Source organism: Brachyhypopomus gauderio, chromosome 15, assembly GCF_052324685.1.
Source record: "Brachyhypopomus gauderio isolate BG-103 chromosome 15, BGAUD_0.2, whole genome shotgun sequence".
Classification (NCBI taxonomy): Eukaryota; Metazoa; Chordata; class Actinopteri; order Gymnotiformes; family Hypopomidae; genus Brachyhypopomus; species Brachyhypopomus gauderio.
Genome location: NC_135225.1, coordinates 2,784,899 through 2,804,180, shown reverse-complemented (window position 1 = coordinate 2,804,180; position 19,282 = coordinate 2,784,899). Strand labels below are relative to the sequence as shown.

General features: G+C 44.8%; 2 protein-coding genes across 4 annotated transcripts; one reads left to right on the top strand and one right to left on the bottom strand.

Annotated features, from left to right (window-relative positions):
- Positions 1-851: 851 nt before the first annotated feature.
- On the top strand, positions 852-3,973 carry LOC143476175 (serine protease HTRA2, mitochondrial-like). Its single transcript, XM_076974223.1, has 8 exons — positions 852-1,532; positions 1,690-1,894; positions 2,029-2,223; positions 2,406-2,438; positions 2,560-2,668; positions 2,758-2,827; positions 2,936-3,031; positions 3,294-3,973. The coding sequence occupies exons 1-8, from the start codon at positions 1,039-1,041 to the stop codon at positions 3,457-3,459; spliced, it is 1,368 nt and encodes a 455-aa protein (XP_076830338.1). The 5' UTR covers positions 852-1,038; the 3' UTR covers positions 3,460-3,973.
- A 221-nt stretch (positions 3,974-4,194) lies between these two features.
- On the bottom strand, positions 4,195-19,028 carry loxl3b (lysyl oxidase-like 3b). Of its 3 annotated transcripts, XM_076974222.1 has the most exons (16): positions 18,747-19,028; positions 16,296-16,622; positions 15,978-16,141; positions 15,154-15,371; positions 13,208-13,264; positions 11,380-11,454; positions 10,784-10,991; positions 10,456-10,636; positions 8,750-8,904; positions 7,703-7,873; positions 6,661-6,820; positions 5,776-6,019; positions 5,550-5,665; positions 5,326-5,462; positions 5,112-5,223; positions 4,195-4,994 (listed from the first exon to the last, which is right to left on the bottom strand). In XM_076974222.1, the coding sequence occupies exons 2-16, from the start codon at positions 16,612-16,614 to the stop codon at positions 4,921-4,923; spliced, it is 2,391 nt and encodes a 796-aa protein (XP_076830337.1). In that variant the 5' UTR covers positions 16,615-16,622; positions 18,747-19,028; the 3' UTR covers positions 4,195-4,920. The 3 variants fall into 3 exon arrangements, with proteins under 3 accessions (XP_076830337.1, XP_076830335.1, XP_076830336.1); XM_076974220.1 differs by lacking the exons at positions 11,380-11,454; positions 13,208-13,264 and having other exon boundaries at positions 18,747-19,024; XM_076974221.1 differs by lacking the exons at positions 11,380-11,454; positions 13,208-13,264 and having other exon boundaries at positions 18,937-18,957.
- Positions 19,029-19,282: the final 254 nt, after the last annotated feature.

Genomic DNA, 19,282 nt, shown 5'->3' with positions numbered 1-19,282 from the left:
TCATCACATTTGTTCTATGGGGTTCTAAAGTTCCAGTAGTGAAGATCAGTTCCTTTGAATTTTCTATTTTCATTGCTGCTATAGCTACTAATGGCTATGCAAACAGATATGTTATTAATACAGTGTCCATTTGCGTTACAATGCATTGCCAATGGAAATTACATATTCTTAATCCTGATGGTCTGAAGGTGTTCAACAAACCGATCAGCAAGTCTTGGTTTCTCCAATATAAATTTGGTAATAACTCTTGTCCCACTTATTCTAGTGGTTGTGTTAAGTGTATATATTGCATATTTAAATCGATTGCAGGCTACAGTATCACAGTTGAAATCTGAATGGTCCGTTATATTGCTCTTAACGAACATGTCTTTAATGTTTTTTATCTTGTCTATGAGAGATTAGTGGAGGATCCTTTAAGCAGGGCCACATTTTTTTTCAATTACTGAGGGTGCCGGTTACGGGGGTGGGGGGTAGCGAACGTAAACTGTTTTATAGATAGATAGCCCCGCGGGCCGCTATTTGAGTATGCGGGCTTTAAAGGATGTAGTCTCTGTCATCCTGGAGGATCCTGAAGTGTTAAAGTACATTAGTGTTGAAGTATATTAGTGTTGAATTATATTAGCCACTGTTTTATTTGTAGGATGATTAGTCAGCACCAAAGTAATTATTTTTGTCTTGATGGTTTATAGGTCAGTGCGTCCACTCTGATAGATAAAACACCAGCAATAGCATCTGACATCCTTAGGAAAACCAGTTTAGAAAATGTTTACGCATTTCAATACTTTTCTGGGGAAAGTCTTCATTGTCACTACTAATGCGAGTGAGTGAGGAGACACACACACACACACACGTGGTCTTTCGTCATCGTTCGGACATGTCCAGACATGCGCAGTTTGCATCTGCACTTCCTGTATATCCACCCATAGTGGAGCAGTATGTGCCCTTTTAAAAACTCAGGTCTGTTATGACTGAGATTTAACGTGTCGGGGTGAATATCTTTTTCCCCTCACAAGAACAGCGACTGACGAAGACCATCGCATGATCCGTGACCGGTTACTCAGCCTAGCGATCACCTGGGGCGGTATGGCAGCACGTCCTAACACACTCATGAGGACCCTGGTGGAGGTGGGTCAGAACCCGGACCTGCTGTGGGCTCGGAGGCTTGTGAGACGTTTCTCCAGTACCACCTCCGAGAAACAAACCAGGGCAAACGCACACACGCCGACGAGTCCAGTGTCAACCGGAGACCCGGGTGGCGGTTCTGGTGGCGGCTCGGGTGTGACCAGGCGCCTCGCAGCGGTCGCGCTGGGTCTGGGTCTCGGTGGAGCGGTGTTGTACAGAGTTAAAGACGAGCACAAGGAGGTTTTTCACACAGCACGTCTATCCAGAAACAGTTTCTTAGATTACGTGGCGCCCACGGCCCAGTGCGCCTCCCCGTCCAAGCCCGACAGCCCCAGGTACCAGTACAACTTCATAGCGGACGTGGTGGAGAAGTCCGCACCTGCCGTGGTCTACATCGAGATCCTGGGGCGGTGAGTTGGACCTCTGAGAAAACTATAACATGTCCTAGAAGTTATATGTGAATACATCTTGATTAAACAGTTTAATTATTTTGAAAGATCATAAATTACAGTGAAAATCATGAAAAATGACTATTCTGCCGTATTATTGTGAATTGTTCCTCTACAGGCATCCGTTCTCCGGCAGAGAGATTCCCATCTCTAACGGTTCTGGCTTCATCATCAGTAGTGATGGTCTAATAGTGACCAACGCTCATGTTGTAGCGAACAAACGTGGTGTCCGTGTCAAACTGACCAATGGGGAGAGCTACAACGCCACAGTGCAGGCCGTGGACCAGGTCGCAGATATCGCCACTATTAAAATAAGTGCCAAGGTAACCGATGAGTCTGTGCTTGAGCCGATGGATAAAGTGAACAGATGTGTGTTTCAGCGGTTCACGTTTCTGCTTTGAATCTGCCCTCTCCGCTTCCGTCACTCATGCTTTGTGTTACTGTGTTTTATTTCAAGAATCCCTTACCGACGTTGCATCTTGGCCAGTCGTCAGATGTCCGTCAGGGAGAGTTCGTGGTTGCCATGGGGAGCCCGTTTGCCCTGCGCAATACTATTACGTCTGGCATAGTCAGTTCCGCTCATAGAGGCAGCAAAGAACTGGGCTTGGCCAACGGCAACATGGACTACATACAGACCGACGCCGCCATAGATGTGAGCATGCACTGAACGAACTATCTACAAAACAGCTGTGATTTATTATCATGCAGCAACAGTAAGGGCTGTTGCATTCAGTAATGTCAACAGTGTACACACAGACGTTTGGCAGAAGAGTCTTGTCATATTTGTACTGATGTGTTATGTGTAACCTAAAATTCTTTCTGAATTGTCCACAGTTTGGGAACTCGGGCGGTCCACTTATTAATTTGGTGAGTTCTTAATATTGAGAGTAAAGATAACTCCTTGTTAAGGACATGCTATCTACGCACACTGAGCTGGAATGATAAGTTAGATTTCCCTAATGACCTTTCTAACCTGTCTGATGTTCAGGATGGTGAGGTCATTGGCATTAACACCATGAAAGTGACCGCTGGGATCTCCTTTGCCATTCCCTCAGACCGAGTCCGGCTGTTCCTGGATCGTGCGGCAGACAGAAAGAGTAAGAGAGATTCTGGTCCTCGTTGGTTGGTTCCATTAGTGATCCTGACTTCAGCTCTCTCATTGTTCTGACTCTAATTCTGTTTCCAGAGTCCTGGTTCAGTGAGTCTGAGACCAAACGGCGCTACATTGGAGTGATGATGTTGACTCTCACACCCAGGTGCCAAAATACAGCATCAGTGCTGCTGATGATGATGATGGTGGGTGGATAGATGGAACCAAGCAGGTGTAGTTGTTGTTGATGTGTTTGCTCTTCCTTGTTCTTCAGTATAATCACCGAACTGAAGATGCGGGACTCTTCTTTCCCGGATGTGACTCATGGAATCCTAATTCATCGTGTCATCACCGGATCTCCAGCCCAAAGGTAGGCAGGAGCAAGATGGACCTTCTAAAGATGTTCAGAGTGGCTATCCTGCACGCTATTCAGACATGAATGGACTTTTTCATCATTCATAATAATTGTGATTAAAGTAGCTTAACGATCTGGTTCAATGGATTATGATCATCTATTTTTGTGCACTGCTCTTCTAACAGAAACCCCCCTAAAAGTGCAATTATTTCTTAGAACAAAATCACAGAGGCTTCTACATATATATGGCAACCTGGCATGCTTTTGTGAATTTCAGGGCTGGTGTAAAGTCAGGGGACATTGCTGTAGAGGTTAACGGGGTGAAGGTAAGCACGTCTGAAGAGATCTACAATGCTGTGCGGACAAGTGACAGCATCAACATGGTGGTCCAGAGGGGTCAGGACCTTCTCATGCTGCATGTGATCCCCGAGTTCACAGAATAACACCAAGAAGATCCAGCACGGGACAGGAGAGAAATACACAAAAGGAGAAAATAAATTAAGAGAGACAAAGATGAGGATTAAAATGTTTGAATATAGAAAAAATGTGGATGGCATTCAGTGTCTAATGTTGCATAGCAAATGCTTATTTTGTTGCTTTGGGCCTGTTGGAGTTGCACCCTCTTGTTTGTTCAATGGAACCAGAGACAACTTGTATGACACTGAAGGAGGACAATGGTATTTCCATTTTGTCTACATCTGTAGACTAAGAGCTATTTTACTGCTGCCCTCTGCTTTTAGTGTTGGGCATCTTCAGTAGATTTTCTGAGGATTTAACACCAAGTATTTGACTTGAAACTATTACATTTGAGATTTTTTCAACGAAATTCAAATAAAGCGCCTTAAATATTTTGTAGTAAATACTTTGGAATACTTGAACCAGTTGATATGTTTGCATCAATGTTATGTTGGGACAATAAACAGTATTCCAAATGCTAATAAATGCCTGATCCCTATACAGCACAGTATCCTCACAAGTTCGTTCCCTATGTAGTGAAGTATCCTCACAAACCTGTTCCCTGTGTAGTGAAGTATCCTCAAAGACTAGTTTCCTATGTAGTTAAGTATCCTCACAAACCTGTTCCCTATGTAGTGAAGTATCCTCAAAGACTCATTCCCTATGTAGTGAAGTATCCCCACAGACATGTTGGACTCTATCAGAATCAGCAAGACATGATAACTAATGAAAACTAATTTTATTTAGTTATGACAACAACTCAAGGTTTTCTTATCTTTTGTGGTTCATATAGTATAAATACATTTTCATTTAGTTTAGCTTAAAAAATTATTTCAAGAATGCCTAGAGAAGAGTAGGTAATACTGGAAAATGCCCTGAAAACATTAACAAAACCAGATCAAAGGTAAGAAAACTGGAACACTGGATCTTTTAAGATTGTCTATCGTCAGTGCCTTAGACACACCCATTATGCAAAATGCTTTGTTAAATCCTGTTCACTGGTGCAATGCTATGATACATGGAATCCACATTCATGCACACTGATGCACTTTTATGTTAAATGGCCCTGTGTAATAAAATGTCTTTCAAGTAGAAGGCAACTGCCTTAGTGTATCATATGCTAATATGGTCTTTCTTTTTAAATTTCATCAATACCATGAAACAGAAATACAAGTCTATGCCACTGGACAGAATAAAGAACTTATTAAATACTGAAAGTGCACTGATGGATTGGATAAATGTTCAGATCTCTCCTGCAGTCAAGAGACTAATGCCCATCTTTAACTGATTGCCTTTCAGTGTCTTCATAGATTTTCTGCTGTGTTGAGGTTGGCAATGAGGTACAATATATGATACCTGGATTATGTTTTTGGATGAAGTAATGTAATCTGGATTATATATTGTATATGGTCCTAACTGGATTAATATGTAAAGAGGAACGTGCTGGATTAGGAGATCTGGTTGTTAAGCTGTCCTGGATACCTCTCAAACTTCCTTTCTGCCTCCTCACTGAAGGCATCGCCTGGAAAAGATCAGATACGCAGATCAAATATCACAGATTCTCAGTATTTAAAACATGTTCTGCCCGATTATTTCAGTATGTATCAGATTGACATCAGAGCCGGTGAGGTGATCTTACCAATATGGCAGTTATGAAGCCAGATCCTGTGTCCATCATATTTGCAGTTGCATTTCATCGCATTGTTTGTAAAGTCACTCTCAGATACTTCATGGTTAGGATTGATAATAACCTGAAATAACCACAACACACATGATCAACATCACCGTATTTATCACTTGAACTACAGACAGTAGAATTATACTCCTGCACTTCTATGGATCAAACTCCTAACCTGTAGGATATAATTTCCTGGTTTAACGTCCGTGATGTCGATCCACTGGCAGTCGATGTCATGGCGGTACAAGTCCACACATCCCACAGTGATTCCCTGCTCTCCGAAATTTGCACATTCGTATCGCTTGGAAACGCCTGCAGCAGAACGAGGCAGTCAGCATTAATGTGAGGCCCCTTCAAGCAGCGCCGGTGTGTTTGGGGCAGTGTGTGTGCCTCTCGTACCCTCCTGACACTCGCTGTCCTCCAGACAGAAACTGGCTTTATGTCCATCTGCCATCTTGGTGCCGTTGAGGGACAGGAGGTCATAGTGTGTGAAGATGTCCATACTGTGATAATGCCTACGGAGCAGCACAAAATCACAGATTATTCCTTTCCCACTGAACACACAATCATCCCAGCACGTCGCCTTGATCCCATGATGCCAAGGGATCCGCCCGCCCGCCGTTACCCGTGGCACGCGTGCCACACCCAGGAGTGGCGTCCGGCTTTAGGCCTGAAGTCGGCGCGGCCGATGTTGTGGATCTCGGAGGAGAAGCGAAGCAAGCGGCGGTGTCCGTAAGGCCAGTTGGCTTTGGCGGCGCTTGTGGCCAGGCAGTTCTCCTCGGCGGCGCAGTAGAGCATGTGCAGGGGCCGGTCCTCGATGTACACCGTCTGCTGCACCAGCGCGGCGTTCAGAACCAGATCGGACGCGGCTGGGGAAGGAACGAACAGACACACGGCTGCACTTACACGACCCCGACTGATGAACTTTCAGAGCAAAACATTTAGTCACCACAGTAACAAAAAAAAAAACGATTAATTGTTGAGACACATCATGTGAATCATAGTGTATTAAGTATAAAGTATTGACACAGGTACTTGGGAGAGCAACACTAACATTAGAGACTGATGTTTTCTGAGCTGACTGCAGTATATTGATATATTGGTGATGATTGGTGTAGATATTTGATTGGAAAAACTGTCTATAATCTGTCTAGAATCTAAAAGCTTTAGTGCTATATATAATCTGTTTTGCCTCTGTAAGATTTGTCATGTCATGAGGTTTTTAATGTAAGGGTTGTACATTCCAGGCCAGCCCAAGAGCCACCACTGTCTTCTCGCTGTCTTCAGATGGAAAAACATCTGCACATGACTGGATTTCTTTATCCTTGACAAAACCTTTGATAGGCGATGCAACATAGTCAGCAACCTGTCTGGGGCTTTGTGGAGCTTTGACCGCTGCTATTGGACAGAACGTAAGAGCTCCGCTGCTCATGTCTGCTGGGGGTGGAGTTCTTGTATGTCTAACGTAGCCCCGCCCTGCTGTCCCACCCCCCCGGGACGGCCCACTCACTTTCAGAGCAGATGACACCGGCGGCGAATCGTGCGGCTGCTTTCTGGCAGCTGAGGGTTCGGTGGTGCTGGCAGTGGCTGAGGGACAGCTCGTCTCCGGCGCACTTCACCCCGCTCAGCGCCATCTCCGTCACGTTGCTGCCATCCCAGTACCACGTTTCCTTAGCAACCACCACACAAACACAAATGCCGCACTGCTGACTGCTTGAACGTTGAGTACAATTTCACTTTCATTGTGTGCGTGCAGAGGCGAAGAACATTAGAAGAACATCAGAAGAACATTAGAAGAACATCAGAAGAACATCTCCTCTCCCACAGGAATGCTGGTCTACTCTTCACGCTCTCGCACCATTAAACTCTGTTGACAGGACCACAGAGGCCTGGCTTTAATCCCAGCGCTCAGACCCCCTCTACTGCACATCTACATGGTATTTCTGCTCCAGGACAACTGACTCATGAAGTTCTGGATAATTATCTGGTTCGTTAAGTCTGGTATCAGAGCAGGGACAACAATAAGGGCATAGGATAAGCACCTTTCATACTATATACGTCTTTATATACTTCTACTATGTTGTGTTATTAATTTCAAGAACTGGTATGGCTGGTACGTGAATGTGTGCTTGTGTATACTCACAGTAATAGCATGCATGCTGTAATTGAGCCCTAGCTGTCTGCTGGCTATCATGGCCATTTGGTCATCCAGCCCTCACAGCACACACTGCCCCAACGCTGTCCCACCTGAACCTCCACTCGCCCCTCGTACTCCGCCCGCCCGCACACACACACACACACACACACACACACACACACACACACACACACACACACACACACACACTCTCACCTAGATCACACAGTCATGCAACCCCACTATCCCTGTGCTGCTGGCACGGACTGGTCCATCCGTCTCCGTTGACGTGACGTGTTTTCATGCGTTTGCGCACGAGTTGTAACCTGCATAGCGACTAGCGTCTCTCACGCGCGTGAGGAATGGCCGAGGCAAAGCAAACGCCGGGTGCTGGCCAAAGCGTTTAGTGTCCTACCTGCAGACCGTGGTTGGCGTATCCAAGACCCAGCTGCCTGCAGGCCACCATGGCCTCTTTGGTGCCCCAGCCTTCTCCACAGATCAGCCCCCAGCGCTGCGTCCCGTTGGCCATGGTTTGCAGCACCTCCACTCGGCCCTCGAAGGGCGATCGGCCCCCTGTGATACGCACCTGAGAGCAACGAGGGGGGAGGAGTCAACTTCCTCCACACCCACATGGTCATACAGGAAGGAATGTTAGGACGGGATTTGCAATGCATTGGGGTGCATTTTGGGCAATGTATGCCAAGAGGTATAAAATTGAACGGAAACCTTTCAGTTCTCTATTAAAGCAGTCAAGGTTCATTGATTATACAACAGTAAAGTATACGTTTGAATCACTTCTATATGAGTTACTTTGAGAACATCACCACACTGCAGTGCTTCTACTGTACATTTACAACTCATCCATCTAATATCTTAAGTTTGCTTTAAAATTGAGTTTAAGATTGTGGTTATGCTGTGTAGTTAGTAGAGATATTTTCATTTTGATAGAACGCTATGGAATACTCTGACCACATTACAACTATGTACCTTATTGTAGTGTGATTACATGACTTGGCAAACAGAATCCATCCACATTCATTTAATGTTCAAAATTACGCATGTATGAATAACATTTGCATATATGAATAACATGTTTGATTCCCAGCTAGTCCATGACTGAAGTGCCCTTGAGGAAGGCACTTAACCCCAACTGCTCCCCGGGCTAGGGTTGCCCACCACTCTGGGCACGTGTGCACCACAGCCCTCTAGTGATCACTAGTGTGTACGTGTGTGTTGACGGCACAGGTGGGTTAAATGCTGAGAGTTTCCCCACTGCGGGACTAATAAGGGTTTAAAAATAAATGAAAATAAAAAATAAATCACAAAGGTTAATTAAAAATGAGCTACACTGACACTGCAAAATACACGATTGTGAGGGACAGTCAAAAGTGATTCTTGTAAATATCAGTTGACTTTGCTTTCAGAAGCATGTAGATGTGAGAAGAAGCGTGGTGGCTCTGACCGTTTTCTCAAAGCCCATGTAGGGGACGTTACAGCGCACGGCTGCATCCTCAGTGTGCTTGCAGTCTTCAGCAGTGATGTTCTTAAAGACGCAGTTCCACAGAGAACGCTCATGGCCCGTGCACTGCACCTCATTCATATAGATTGGCCCCATGCCTGAAACATCAGACACACCCACATACACACACACACACACACACACACACACACACAGACATTACTATTATATTTGTTGTTTTAGCAATGGTAAAATGAGCCCATATAATTGCTTCTCAGTTTCTGTATTGTGAAATCTAAGATTTGGTGGCCTAAGATGTTTTTGCACAGTGCTGTGCACACTGCAAATGTATGAATGTATCTGCCCCTGTATCTACCCCTGTATCTGCCCCTATATTTACCCCTGTATCTACCCCTGTATCTGCCCGTGAATCTGCCCCTGTATCTACCCCTGTATCTGCCCCTATATCTACCCCTGTATATGCCCAAGTATCTACCCCTGTATCTGCCCCTGTATCTACCCCTGTATCTGCCGCTATATCTACCCCTGTATATGCCCAAGTATCTACCCCTGTATCTGCCCGTGAATCTGCCCCTGTATCTACCCCTGTATCTACCCCTGTATCTACCCCTGTATCTGCCCCTGTATCTACCCAAGTATCTACCCCTGTATCTACCCCTGTATCTGCCCCTATATCTACCCCTGCATATGCCCAAGTATCTACCCCTGTATCTGCCCGTGTATCTACCCCTGTATCTGCCCCTGTATCTACCCCTGTATATGCCCAAGTATCTACCCCTGTATCTACCCCTGTATCTGCCCCTATATCTACCCCTGTATCTACCCCTGTATATGCCCAAGTATCTACCCCTGTATCTGCCCGTGTATCTACCCCTGTATCTACCCCTGTATATGCCCAAGTATCTACCCCTGTATATGCCCAAGTATCTACCCCTGTATCTGCCCCTGTATCTACCCCTGTATCTGCCCCTGTATCTACCCCTGTATATGCCCAAGTATCTACCCCTGTATCTACCCCTGTATCTGCCCGTGTATCTACCCCTGTATCTACCCCTGTATATGCCCAAGTATCTACCCCTGTATATGCCCAAGTATCTACCCCTGTATCTGCCCGTGTATCTACCCCTGTATCTACCCCTGTATCTACCCCTGTATATGCCCAAGTATCTACCCCTGTATCTACCCCTGTATCTGCCCCTATATCTACCCCTGCATATGCCCAAGTATCTACCCCTGTATCTGCCCGTGTATCTACCCCTGTATCTGCCCCTGTATCTACCCCTGTATATGCCCAAGTATCTACCCCTGTATCTACCCCTGTATCTGCCCCTATATCTACCCCTGTATCTACCCCTGTATATGCCCAAGTATCTACCCCTGTATCTGCCTGTGAATCTGCCCCTATATCTACCCCTGTATATGCCCAAGTATCTACCCCTGTATATGCCCAAGTATCTACCCCTGTATCTACCCCTGTATATGCCCAAGTATCTACCCCTGTATCTGCCCGTGTATCTACCCCTGTATCTACCCCTGTATCTGCCCCTATATCTACCCCTGTATATGCCCAAGTATCTACCCCTGTATCTACCCCTGTATCTGCCCCTGTATCTACCCCTGTATCTACCCCTGTATCTGTCCGTGTATCTGCCCCTGTATCTACCCCTGTATCTGCCCCTCTGCCTCACCCTGGCCCATGCGAGCTCCAGTCAGGGCCTCTTTAGCAGAGCCGTAGCCGAGCTCCCTGCACACCACGCTGGCGGCCTGCAGGTTCCAGCGGTCATCGCACACGGCCCCCCACTCCGAGCCCTTTAGCACTTCCACGCGGCCCTCCCCCGGCCGGGCCCCGCCCTTCAGACGCACCGCGCTCTGCAGGAGGGAGCAGGGCGAACAGACAGACAGACAGACAGAGAGACAGATGGAGAGACACAGATGGAAAGACACAACAACCCTTCAGAATACCTCTGAGAATAAAACCGGACAGACCGCAGTCTCACACACACACATTCATATTACCGATGTCTTGAGTTTTTTCTTCATGGCCCGGTTGTGGGCATATTCCGGGCCGGGCACACAGCTAACGACCGCGGGCATGCCCCCAGGACAGGTCTCAGTGGCGTTGTCCTTGTTGAAGTCCAGAGGACAGGCAGCCAGGTGCACCTCTGTGCCTAAACACGCTACAGAGTGAACCAGGAAGTGGTTCTTCTGCCGTTCTGCATACAGTCTAAGGGACAGATGGATAAAAATGGATGGATGGAGAGAAAGAGTGCAAGTTTGTGCATATAAGCTTGTTCAAATGAGGACTTTTATTGTATATAAACAATAAACCCTTAACTGAAGAGCAGGATTACCATGAGAATACCGTACCATTTACATGATGATATCCTCTTACGTCGTTATTTTTAATATCACCTTCACCCTTTCTTTATTAATTGCTTTATTAAATCTCTCTGTCAAGCTCTGCCTGTATTCTGACTCAAGCTAATGGACATACACATTGGTCTTAATCATTCTAATATGTGTAAGAAACAAAAATTCAAACAATTACACCCATTTTCTACTGCTGGGCAGGGCGGGCAAGAGTCAGGTTGTCTCACTTTTGCCCAGGTTACCTTTTTGTGCCAGCTGAGAGGCCAGGTTTAGGCTGAGAGCTGGCTTTAGCGATAGCTTTAGGGCTAGCTTTAGGGCTAGCTTTAGCGTTAGCTTTAGGTTTGACATCCCGCCTGCAATGCAAACACCCGTTAAGTCTGACAAACATTCACATTTACACCACAACTCCAGCATGCATATGTCAGCATAAAAGCGTCTGGGAAAGGTGGTAAATCAGTACCGTACAGTCACTTGCCACAGTTACTGCACTAATTATTATATTATTCATTATATTCAAACATTCATAGTATATTATTTATGATATTTAAACATTATTATAAAGGGTCAGTCCCAGTTGTAAAGCATGCTGTCTTAATTGCTGTGAGTGGGTGTTAAAATATGTTATGTTAGGATATGGGTGTTAGGATATGTTAGTATAAGCTGTCCCCTTATAGTATAGTTAGTGTAAGTGTTCCCTCTCTCACACTGAGATTTTACTCTGTTACTCTGCACACTTTCATCTCAGTAACTAAGTTAATGAGATCGACAGTTGTGGATGAGTTCCAGGTGCCCCCACTACCCCCCACTACCCCTTCTATTACGCTCAGCTCGGGGAATTTATATTCAACTTTCTATATATCTTAGACAAATAACAATCACAAATGTGATAGATGCTTAGATGCTTGTTACATTTGTGATCGTTTGTTATTGTATTTTTACTATACTTGCTAGATTAACACATAATAATTAACTTCTTAGGTGTACGTACTAAGTACAGTGCTTCTGCAGTTCTTCTGAAAGTATCTGTGGCAGTTTTTTGTGCCATGGTGCGATTTGCACAGTGTGGCACTGTGGAAGCTGGCACCACGTCAGGAGGTGAGAACCTGCTCTTAGATGAGACCTCCATGTTTAACTCACCCCTGCTCTGTCCTGCATAGTTAGACTGACTGCCTAGTGCCCTGGAAAACTGATCTGAAGATATTCTACATGCCCAAATAAACACTGAGAATCTGAATATCAACATATATCAAACACCAATTGCTGAATTTCTCACAGTGGAGAGTCTCCTTCTTCCCCCATTGAAAGAATCAAATTCTTGTCCTTGGAATAAAATCACTGTTAGTGCAGGATGACCGAGATGTGTTGGTTTCAGGTCTGGACGGCCCATCCCCCCTAATCTGATGATTCAACAGTCTACATTCTTCCCATGACCTCCAGCACTACTCCTGGTCTATGTCAGAAGATTTATGATAACTGATAGCAATTGGCCAACTCCAGCTGCTTCCAGCTAGCTGCCCTTGTCACCTCTCTGACCTTCTCTCTCTATCTCTCTCTTACACACACACACACACACACACACACACACACACACACACACACACACACACACACACACACTGCATTCCACTCCCCGCATCACTTCCCTCCTCACACACGTCAACCTCACACACCTTTGCTGAAAATAAACTAGAGCTGTGAGTACAGCTGACTTTGGTCTCCTGATGTGGGGTTGATTTTGGGGTTGGTTTTGTGATTGCTCATACACATAAAGAGAACAGGCTGGACTGAAAGGGGTTGACCTCAGCAGGAGGTCATAAACTTACACTCACTTCTGATATAGTCAGTAGTCAGTGGCGCAGAAGGACGGTTAATAAACAAGAGCACCTCAATTATCCTCCAGATAATTGAACAATTGACAGAAATATAGGCTTGTTCTGAAGAGAAGTTAGGGGTTAGTTTGCACTCTTTCAACTATAGCCGCTATTGTTGTAACTACATAAAAGTGTCTACAAGATATAGTGCAGACCTCTAGGGGGAGAGAACTACTCATTTCTCCCCCTCAGATGGTACCTGTCTGCTGAAACTCTAACTTTGACTTTTGGCTCGGTGGATCTTTTTTTGAGATGCCTGCAAGAGACGAGGACTTCCTGTTATACAGATGTGTGTGCACAGACTGCAATGGGCAGACACACATATACACAGACACATTTACATACAGACAGACACATAGTCACAAAAAGGTAAAGATACATGCACAGACACAGCTCCAAACAGACATACAGCTCCACACAGACACAGCTCCAAACAGACATACAGCTCCACACAGACACAGCTCCAAACAGACATATAGCTCCACACAGACACAGCTCCAAACAGACATACAGCTCCACACAGACACAGCTCCAAACAGACATACAGCTCCACACAGACACAGCTCCAAACAGACATACAGCTCCACACAGACACAGGTCCACACAGACAAAAACATGTTCATACAGACAAACAGCCCCACAAAGACAAAAGTCCACACAGGCATACATGTACACACAGACAACTCCACAGCTCGACACAGACACAGATCTGGACAGACCAGCCAGGAAATGTTCACACCAAACACCCAATAAAGGCCAAATGTGTGGAGCGGTACTGTGAGGTGTGAAACTACGATTTGTTCTAAAGTTATTAATGTACAAAATGGTCTAATTAAAATGAAATGAAATGAAAGAAAATAAAATATAAAATTTATTCATGTGCGTGCATGGTTTTCTAAAACGAAACATACCAGAGCCTCATGAAAGTGCTACATTTACAGGTTCCAGGAAAATAGTCCAGGAATGGTAAGTTGTGGAGCAGTGGAAACATTATCAGAGAGCAGTAGTCAGGGTTTAGGTTATGAGGAGTGCTCTTGAGGTAAACCTAACAGGAAAGGGTTGCAAACAGACACATTTCCTTTACCAAACCTCATCTGACCACAGACTAAATCACACTATGTTATTTAAGAATGACTGTTCAAGAAATCAGTGGTGTCTGTGTGTGTGTGTGTGTGTGTGTGTGTGTGTGTGTGTGTGTGTGTGTGTGTGTGTGTGTGTGTGTGTGTGTGTGTGTGTGTGTGTGTGTGTGTGTGTGTGTGTGTGTGTTGGGGTGAGATGGGTTCTAGCAGTTGAACGCTTAAGCTCTAGTGAGACACTGATTGTTTAAAGTGTGACATTCCTCTAACATTCTGTGGGTTTTGTGGAGAGACCCCCCCTCCTCATTGACTCCCCTCTTTCTCCTACATTTTCCTCCCTAACACATCCATCTTTTCTTCCTCCCATCCACTGCAGGCTTTAATAAATTATGACACAAATATGAAGACTTAAAGCAGACAGTAGAAAATGAAAATCAGAATGCAAGGAATTCTCCTTATGAACCAGAACCGAATTAACAATTTAGGCAAACACAGATCACACCTGGTTGTATAATCACGATGTTATGTCAATGTTCACTCTAAGGCTGAGTTTTTCCCCTCGCTGACGCCACAGTGGACTATTGATGCAGCAGTCATTTCAGTGTTAAAGCAGAGCACGAACATACAGCTCCCTGTGCTGCTGCGTAAGCACTGAGGCACCAACTGCGTGTGAGTGAGTACAAGTGCTGTATCTGTGTACTGTAGGAATGCAAGATATGTCTGCATTATGTTTGTGTGACTGTTTACTTATGTGTGTTGGTATGTGTATTTGTGTGTGTGTGTGTGTGTGTGTGTGGAACGTGCATCTTGTGCAACTGTGAAACTACACTGCACTTACATTGTACATAATAGAAAAAATGTCTGCCACAGGACAGTAGAAATCTCTACGCAGCCCAGAACACCACACACACACACTGTTGCATTTCCATCGCTGTCATTTGTGGAGCCGAATTAACGTACGAGTTACATTCACCCTAAAGTTCTCTAAAGCAGTGACAGTAAGCAGATCCATGTAAGACATGCACCCCTCACTTGTAAACGGGTCCATGTAAGTCATGTGCCCACTCACTTGTAAAAGTTCTTGTTGACCTTCCTCTCATGTGGGAAGCCCATCATGCCGCAGATGACACGGGAGTTTTTGGCCGTCCAGCCATTATCGCAGATCTGAGCCCAACCGTCCTTGTGCTTTACCTCCACCACCCCCTCGGTCACAGGCAGACGCTTACCGGCCATGGACACCACCGGCCGCAGATGCACCTCCTCCACCCTAGACTCATCCACCTGTACCTGGGGGACGCACATGAACAAGCACCATGGAGGAGGAAAGAGTGAGAGAGAAGGGGACAGAGATGGAGAGAGTGGAGAGAGAGAGAGAGAGAGAGAGAGAGAGAGAGAGGAGGAAGAGGAGAGACAGAAACAGATACAGAGAGGTAGAGAGAAATTCAGTCAGAGAGACAGTCACAGTGAGTCAGACAGCACTGACAAGGCTGAGAGGGAAAGATCTCTTCCAGCTAATCTTTCTCAGATGTGGATCAGCAAGGGATCAAGGGAAAACGTCTGTAGCAGACATCGGCTAATAAGAAAAACCTGGCGTGTGTCCAGACGTGGACATGAAAGGCCTCCCTTACAATGTTTGCTTTTCAGTGTGGATAACTGCTAGATGTCTCACAGCTTTATACAATAAGTCTTTTTACAGACCAAATTGTCACAAAATACTATTTTTAACTTGTGTATGCCCTATTTTTGGCTTGTATACACCGACTATTACATTTTCCTACTATATTTTCTCTGTTTGGACAGCACAACGTGTGATATCAGTAACATGCATTTCACTTGATGCATGCTGTCAATTAAAATGTGAAAGAGGTTCAGTTCAAGGGAAACAGTTTGCACCTCTATAATGTTGGAGTCAACATATCCTGGAAGCCTCTCGTCCTTACAGATCACCCCAGCATCTTCATCGTGAGTGCAGTCACTGTTACCCCATCCACGCGACTTACACACCGAGATGCTTCTCTCACTCCCGCCGCACTGCACGTTATCTAACCAGATCTTCCCTGAAATACACAACCACAGTTCTGAGTGGACACAGGAGTCGTCTGTTTGCGAAATCACACAGACGTGGATAAAAGAAACAGGCTTTGACTGGTGAAATGAAATTCTGACCTTATAAATTGTGAAATGATTTTTGGTGTGCGATGTGGCTGGTACCTGTGCCCTTGCCATATTTAGCACTGTGTGCCCAGCCTGTGGCAGAGACGAACCCCAGCTGACGGCACAGCACTTGGGCGTTGGCCAGTGAGAAGTCGTCATCACAGATAGTTCCCCATTCGCCTTTATAAAACACCTCTATGCGTCCCTCATTGTGTTTGCGTGGGTGACCGGCCAGGCGGAACTTCAGACGCTCGGGTGACTGGGGTGTGGGGGTGGGACTTGGGCGTACAGAGGACACGGTCTGGGTGAGGTAAGATGGAAGACAAACGGCAAGGACGAGGACGACTATGGGTCGGGACCACTGAGACTGGTCCATATCTAGATCTGCAGAGAAATTAGGGTGGGAGAGAGAGAAAAATCCTTTGATAGTGTCCTAAACAGAAGCAGAACATCTGAGTATACCTGCCCATGTGTGTAAATCTGAGTATACCTGCCCACGTGTATAAATCTGAGTATACCTGCCCACGTGTGTAAATCTGAGTATACCTGCCTATTTGTGTAAATCTGAGTATACCTGCTCACAAGTGTAAATCTGAGTATACCTGCCCACGTGTGTAAATCTGAGTATACCTGCCCACGTGTGTAAATCTGAGTATACCTGTCTACGTGTGTAAATCTGAGTATACCTGCCTATGTGTGTAAATCTGAGTATACCTGCTCATGTGTGTAAATCTGAGTATACCTGCCCATGTGTGTAAATCTGTGTGTATGGAAGCCTGATGTGAACCAGCTGTGTAGTTTTTAGAAAAGTAAACAGATTGAGATTGTAAAAATAAAGGGATGAACCTCTGGCTCTATGGAGCTAACAAAACATTCTCTATGTGTACCATGTCAGAATCAGAATCAGAATCGGAAAGACTTTATTCTCATACATTATACAAGTACAAGGTATGAAATGTCGTTCCCTGGGGCCCAGTGTTAAAGCACCAGGAGCCCAGAGGAGACGCTGCATCTAGTGAACCGCAGGCTCCTCGGGGTGGGGGAGAAACAGAGAGAGATAACACTAGTGAGTGTGCTTTCACCACCACCCGTTCGGATGAGCAAATTATGCACATTATGCATCACACCAAGATCCTGCTTTCATCACCCATTTGAAAATAACCCTTCATCTTCAACCTATGTGACCTGGTAAGCTTGGGTCATGGTATAAAACAAAGAACCATTTTTCACTTCTTTGGACATGAGGAAACATGTCTCCATAGTTCCACGTTCACCCATGAAATGACTCTGATCTGACTTTTCCTACGTGCATCTTCATAGTTGGTTATACACATAGGAGTCTCTCTTTCTCTCTTTTATTTTCTCAAACATGCCTACCACAGATGTCTCCATGTACAATTGCTATATCTCAAATCTATTCTAGACCGTTTGTTAAGCCTACATATAAATATGGCTTCAAAGAATCATAAATAATTCACTCAGTGTATCTGTAAATATAGATGTGACTACTATATATATTCAATATTCAGATCTAACATATTGCCTATATTAGCATCACACTCTCACTCACTGCGCACTGGGTGATTTGTAAATTGAATGTGTAAGGAATGTGTAAATCTGGATGCATGCAGAATTCACATAAGGCTGATTTTAACAAGGCGAAACTCATTTATTTACTTATATAAGAAGATCTAGTTGCACCTGGTATAATGTTTCAAAAACCTTACCATTAGCATCAATATTGAAACATCTGGAAATTTTGACCTGAAGATACTTTAAACCACGTCTGGACATAACTATAAACACTGCAGTTCAGGAGAACCACTATGCAAAGATATGTCTGGACTTTCAATGAACTTTCCTTTATAGTGTTCTTGTATAGGCCTATATTTAAGGCATGGTAGTAGTCAGGCCAGACACTGCAGCATATGATATATAGGACTTATATAGGAAGCATTAGTAAAACGAATTCTTTTCAAGCAACCTTATATAAAAGTTTGAGATCATCTAGCAGACGTGTGGAGTCATTTGTCTGACTTCTGTCGTAAAAAGGCAAAGCACAATTTAAGAGTCCTGATAACACACTAGTCTAATTACTGACCACATTAGACCACATTCATTCTGGTTATTGAGGTCAAACTTACCGAACTGGATAAGGTACAATAAAAAATAAAAAGAAAGAAAGAAAAATATCAGGTCAATACGTGGTTTTCATTCTCATCGTCTCAGAAAACGTAGTAGCCGAGATTAATTACTAATGACCTACCCAATGTAGACCAGTCATGTTGAACCCCAAATACATCACTCATGTGGAAGTCTACGTGTCGCCCACCCCCGTTAGAACAGCTTACGTTATCACCATGTAACCAAACCGTTACTCAAACTTTATCACCATGTAACCAAACCGTTACTCAGTTATCCAGCCTCGTCTTTACTAATGAAAATAGAGCATTGACGAGCAAAAACCAAAATCGGAACAGTATAAATCACTCAACAAACGAGTCTTACCTCAAAAGTTTAAAGCCGATCTTTTTTTTCAGTTTTCTCCTTGAAACGTAGGCTATTTCTTTTTAACAAGCTCATAAATACAAAAGACGTGGCCTAGACACTCGCAAAAACCTCGGCATCCCTGTCACGAGCGCGGGGTTATTTATGAGGAGGGTCCGCACTCCTAATGATGACCAGTAAGTCTTCTGACCTTATAGGTGAAGCTGGCCATAGGCACGGCTGAGCGGGGCGCGCGCTGGCCAGGCGGGGCACGCGGAGCACGCGCGAGAGGAGGAGCAGACTCCAGACTGTGCACAACTGGAGCAGGGGCAGGACCTTCTTAATACAACACACACTGGCTCTTTCACCGTGAAGGGAAACCTTTTTTCCATACTTCCACGTGCGTGATAGATCTCACGTTCTCAAATAACTCTTCAAACTGTGTAGTTTGTACCCGTGTAGCTTAAAATCTGATATGATATAACCTTGACTTTATTAAATGTGTATTAATAAAGTTTTCAGAAACGAGAACATGCCTTTTACAATGTCTAAATAAA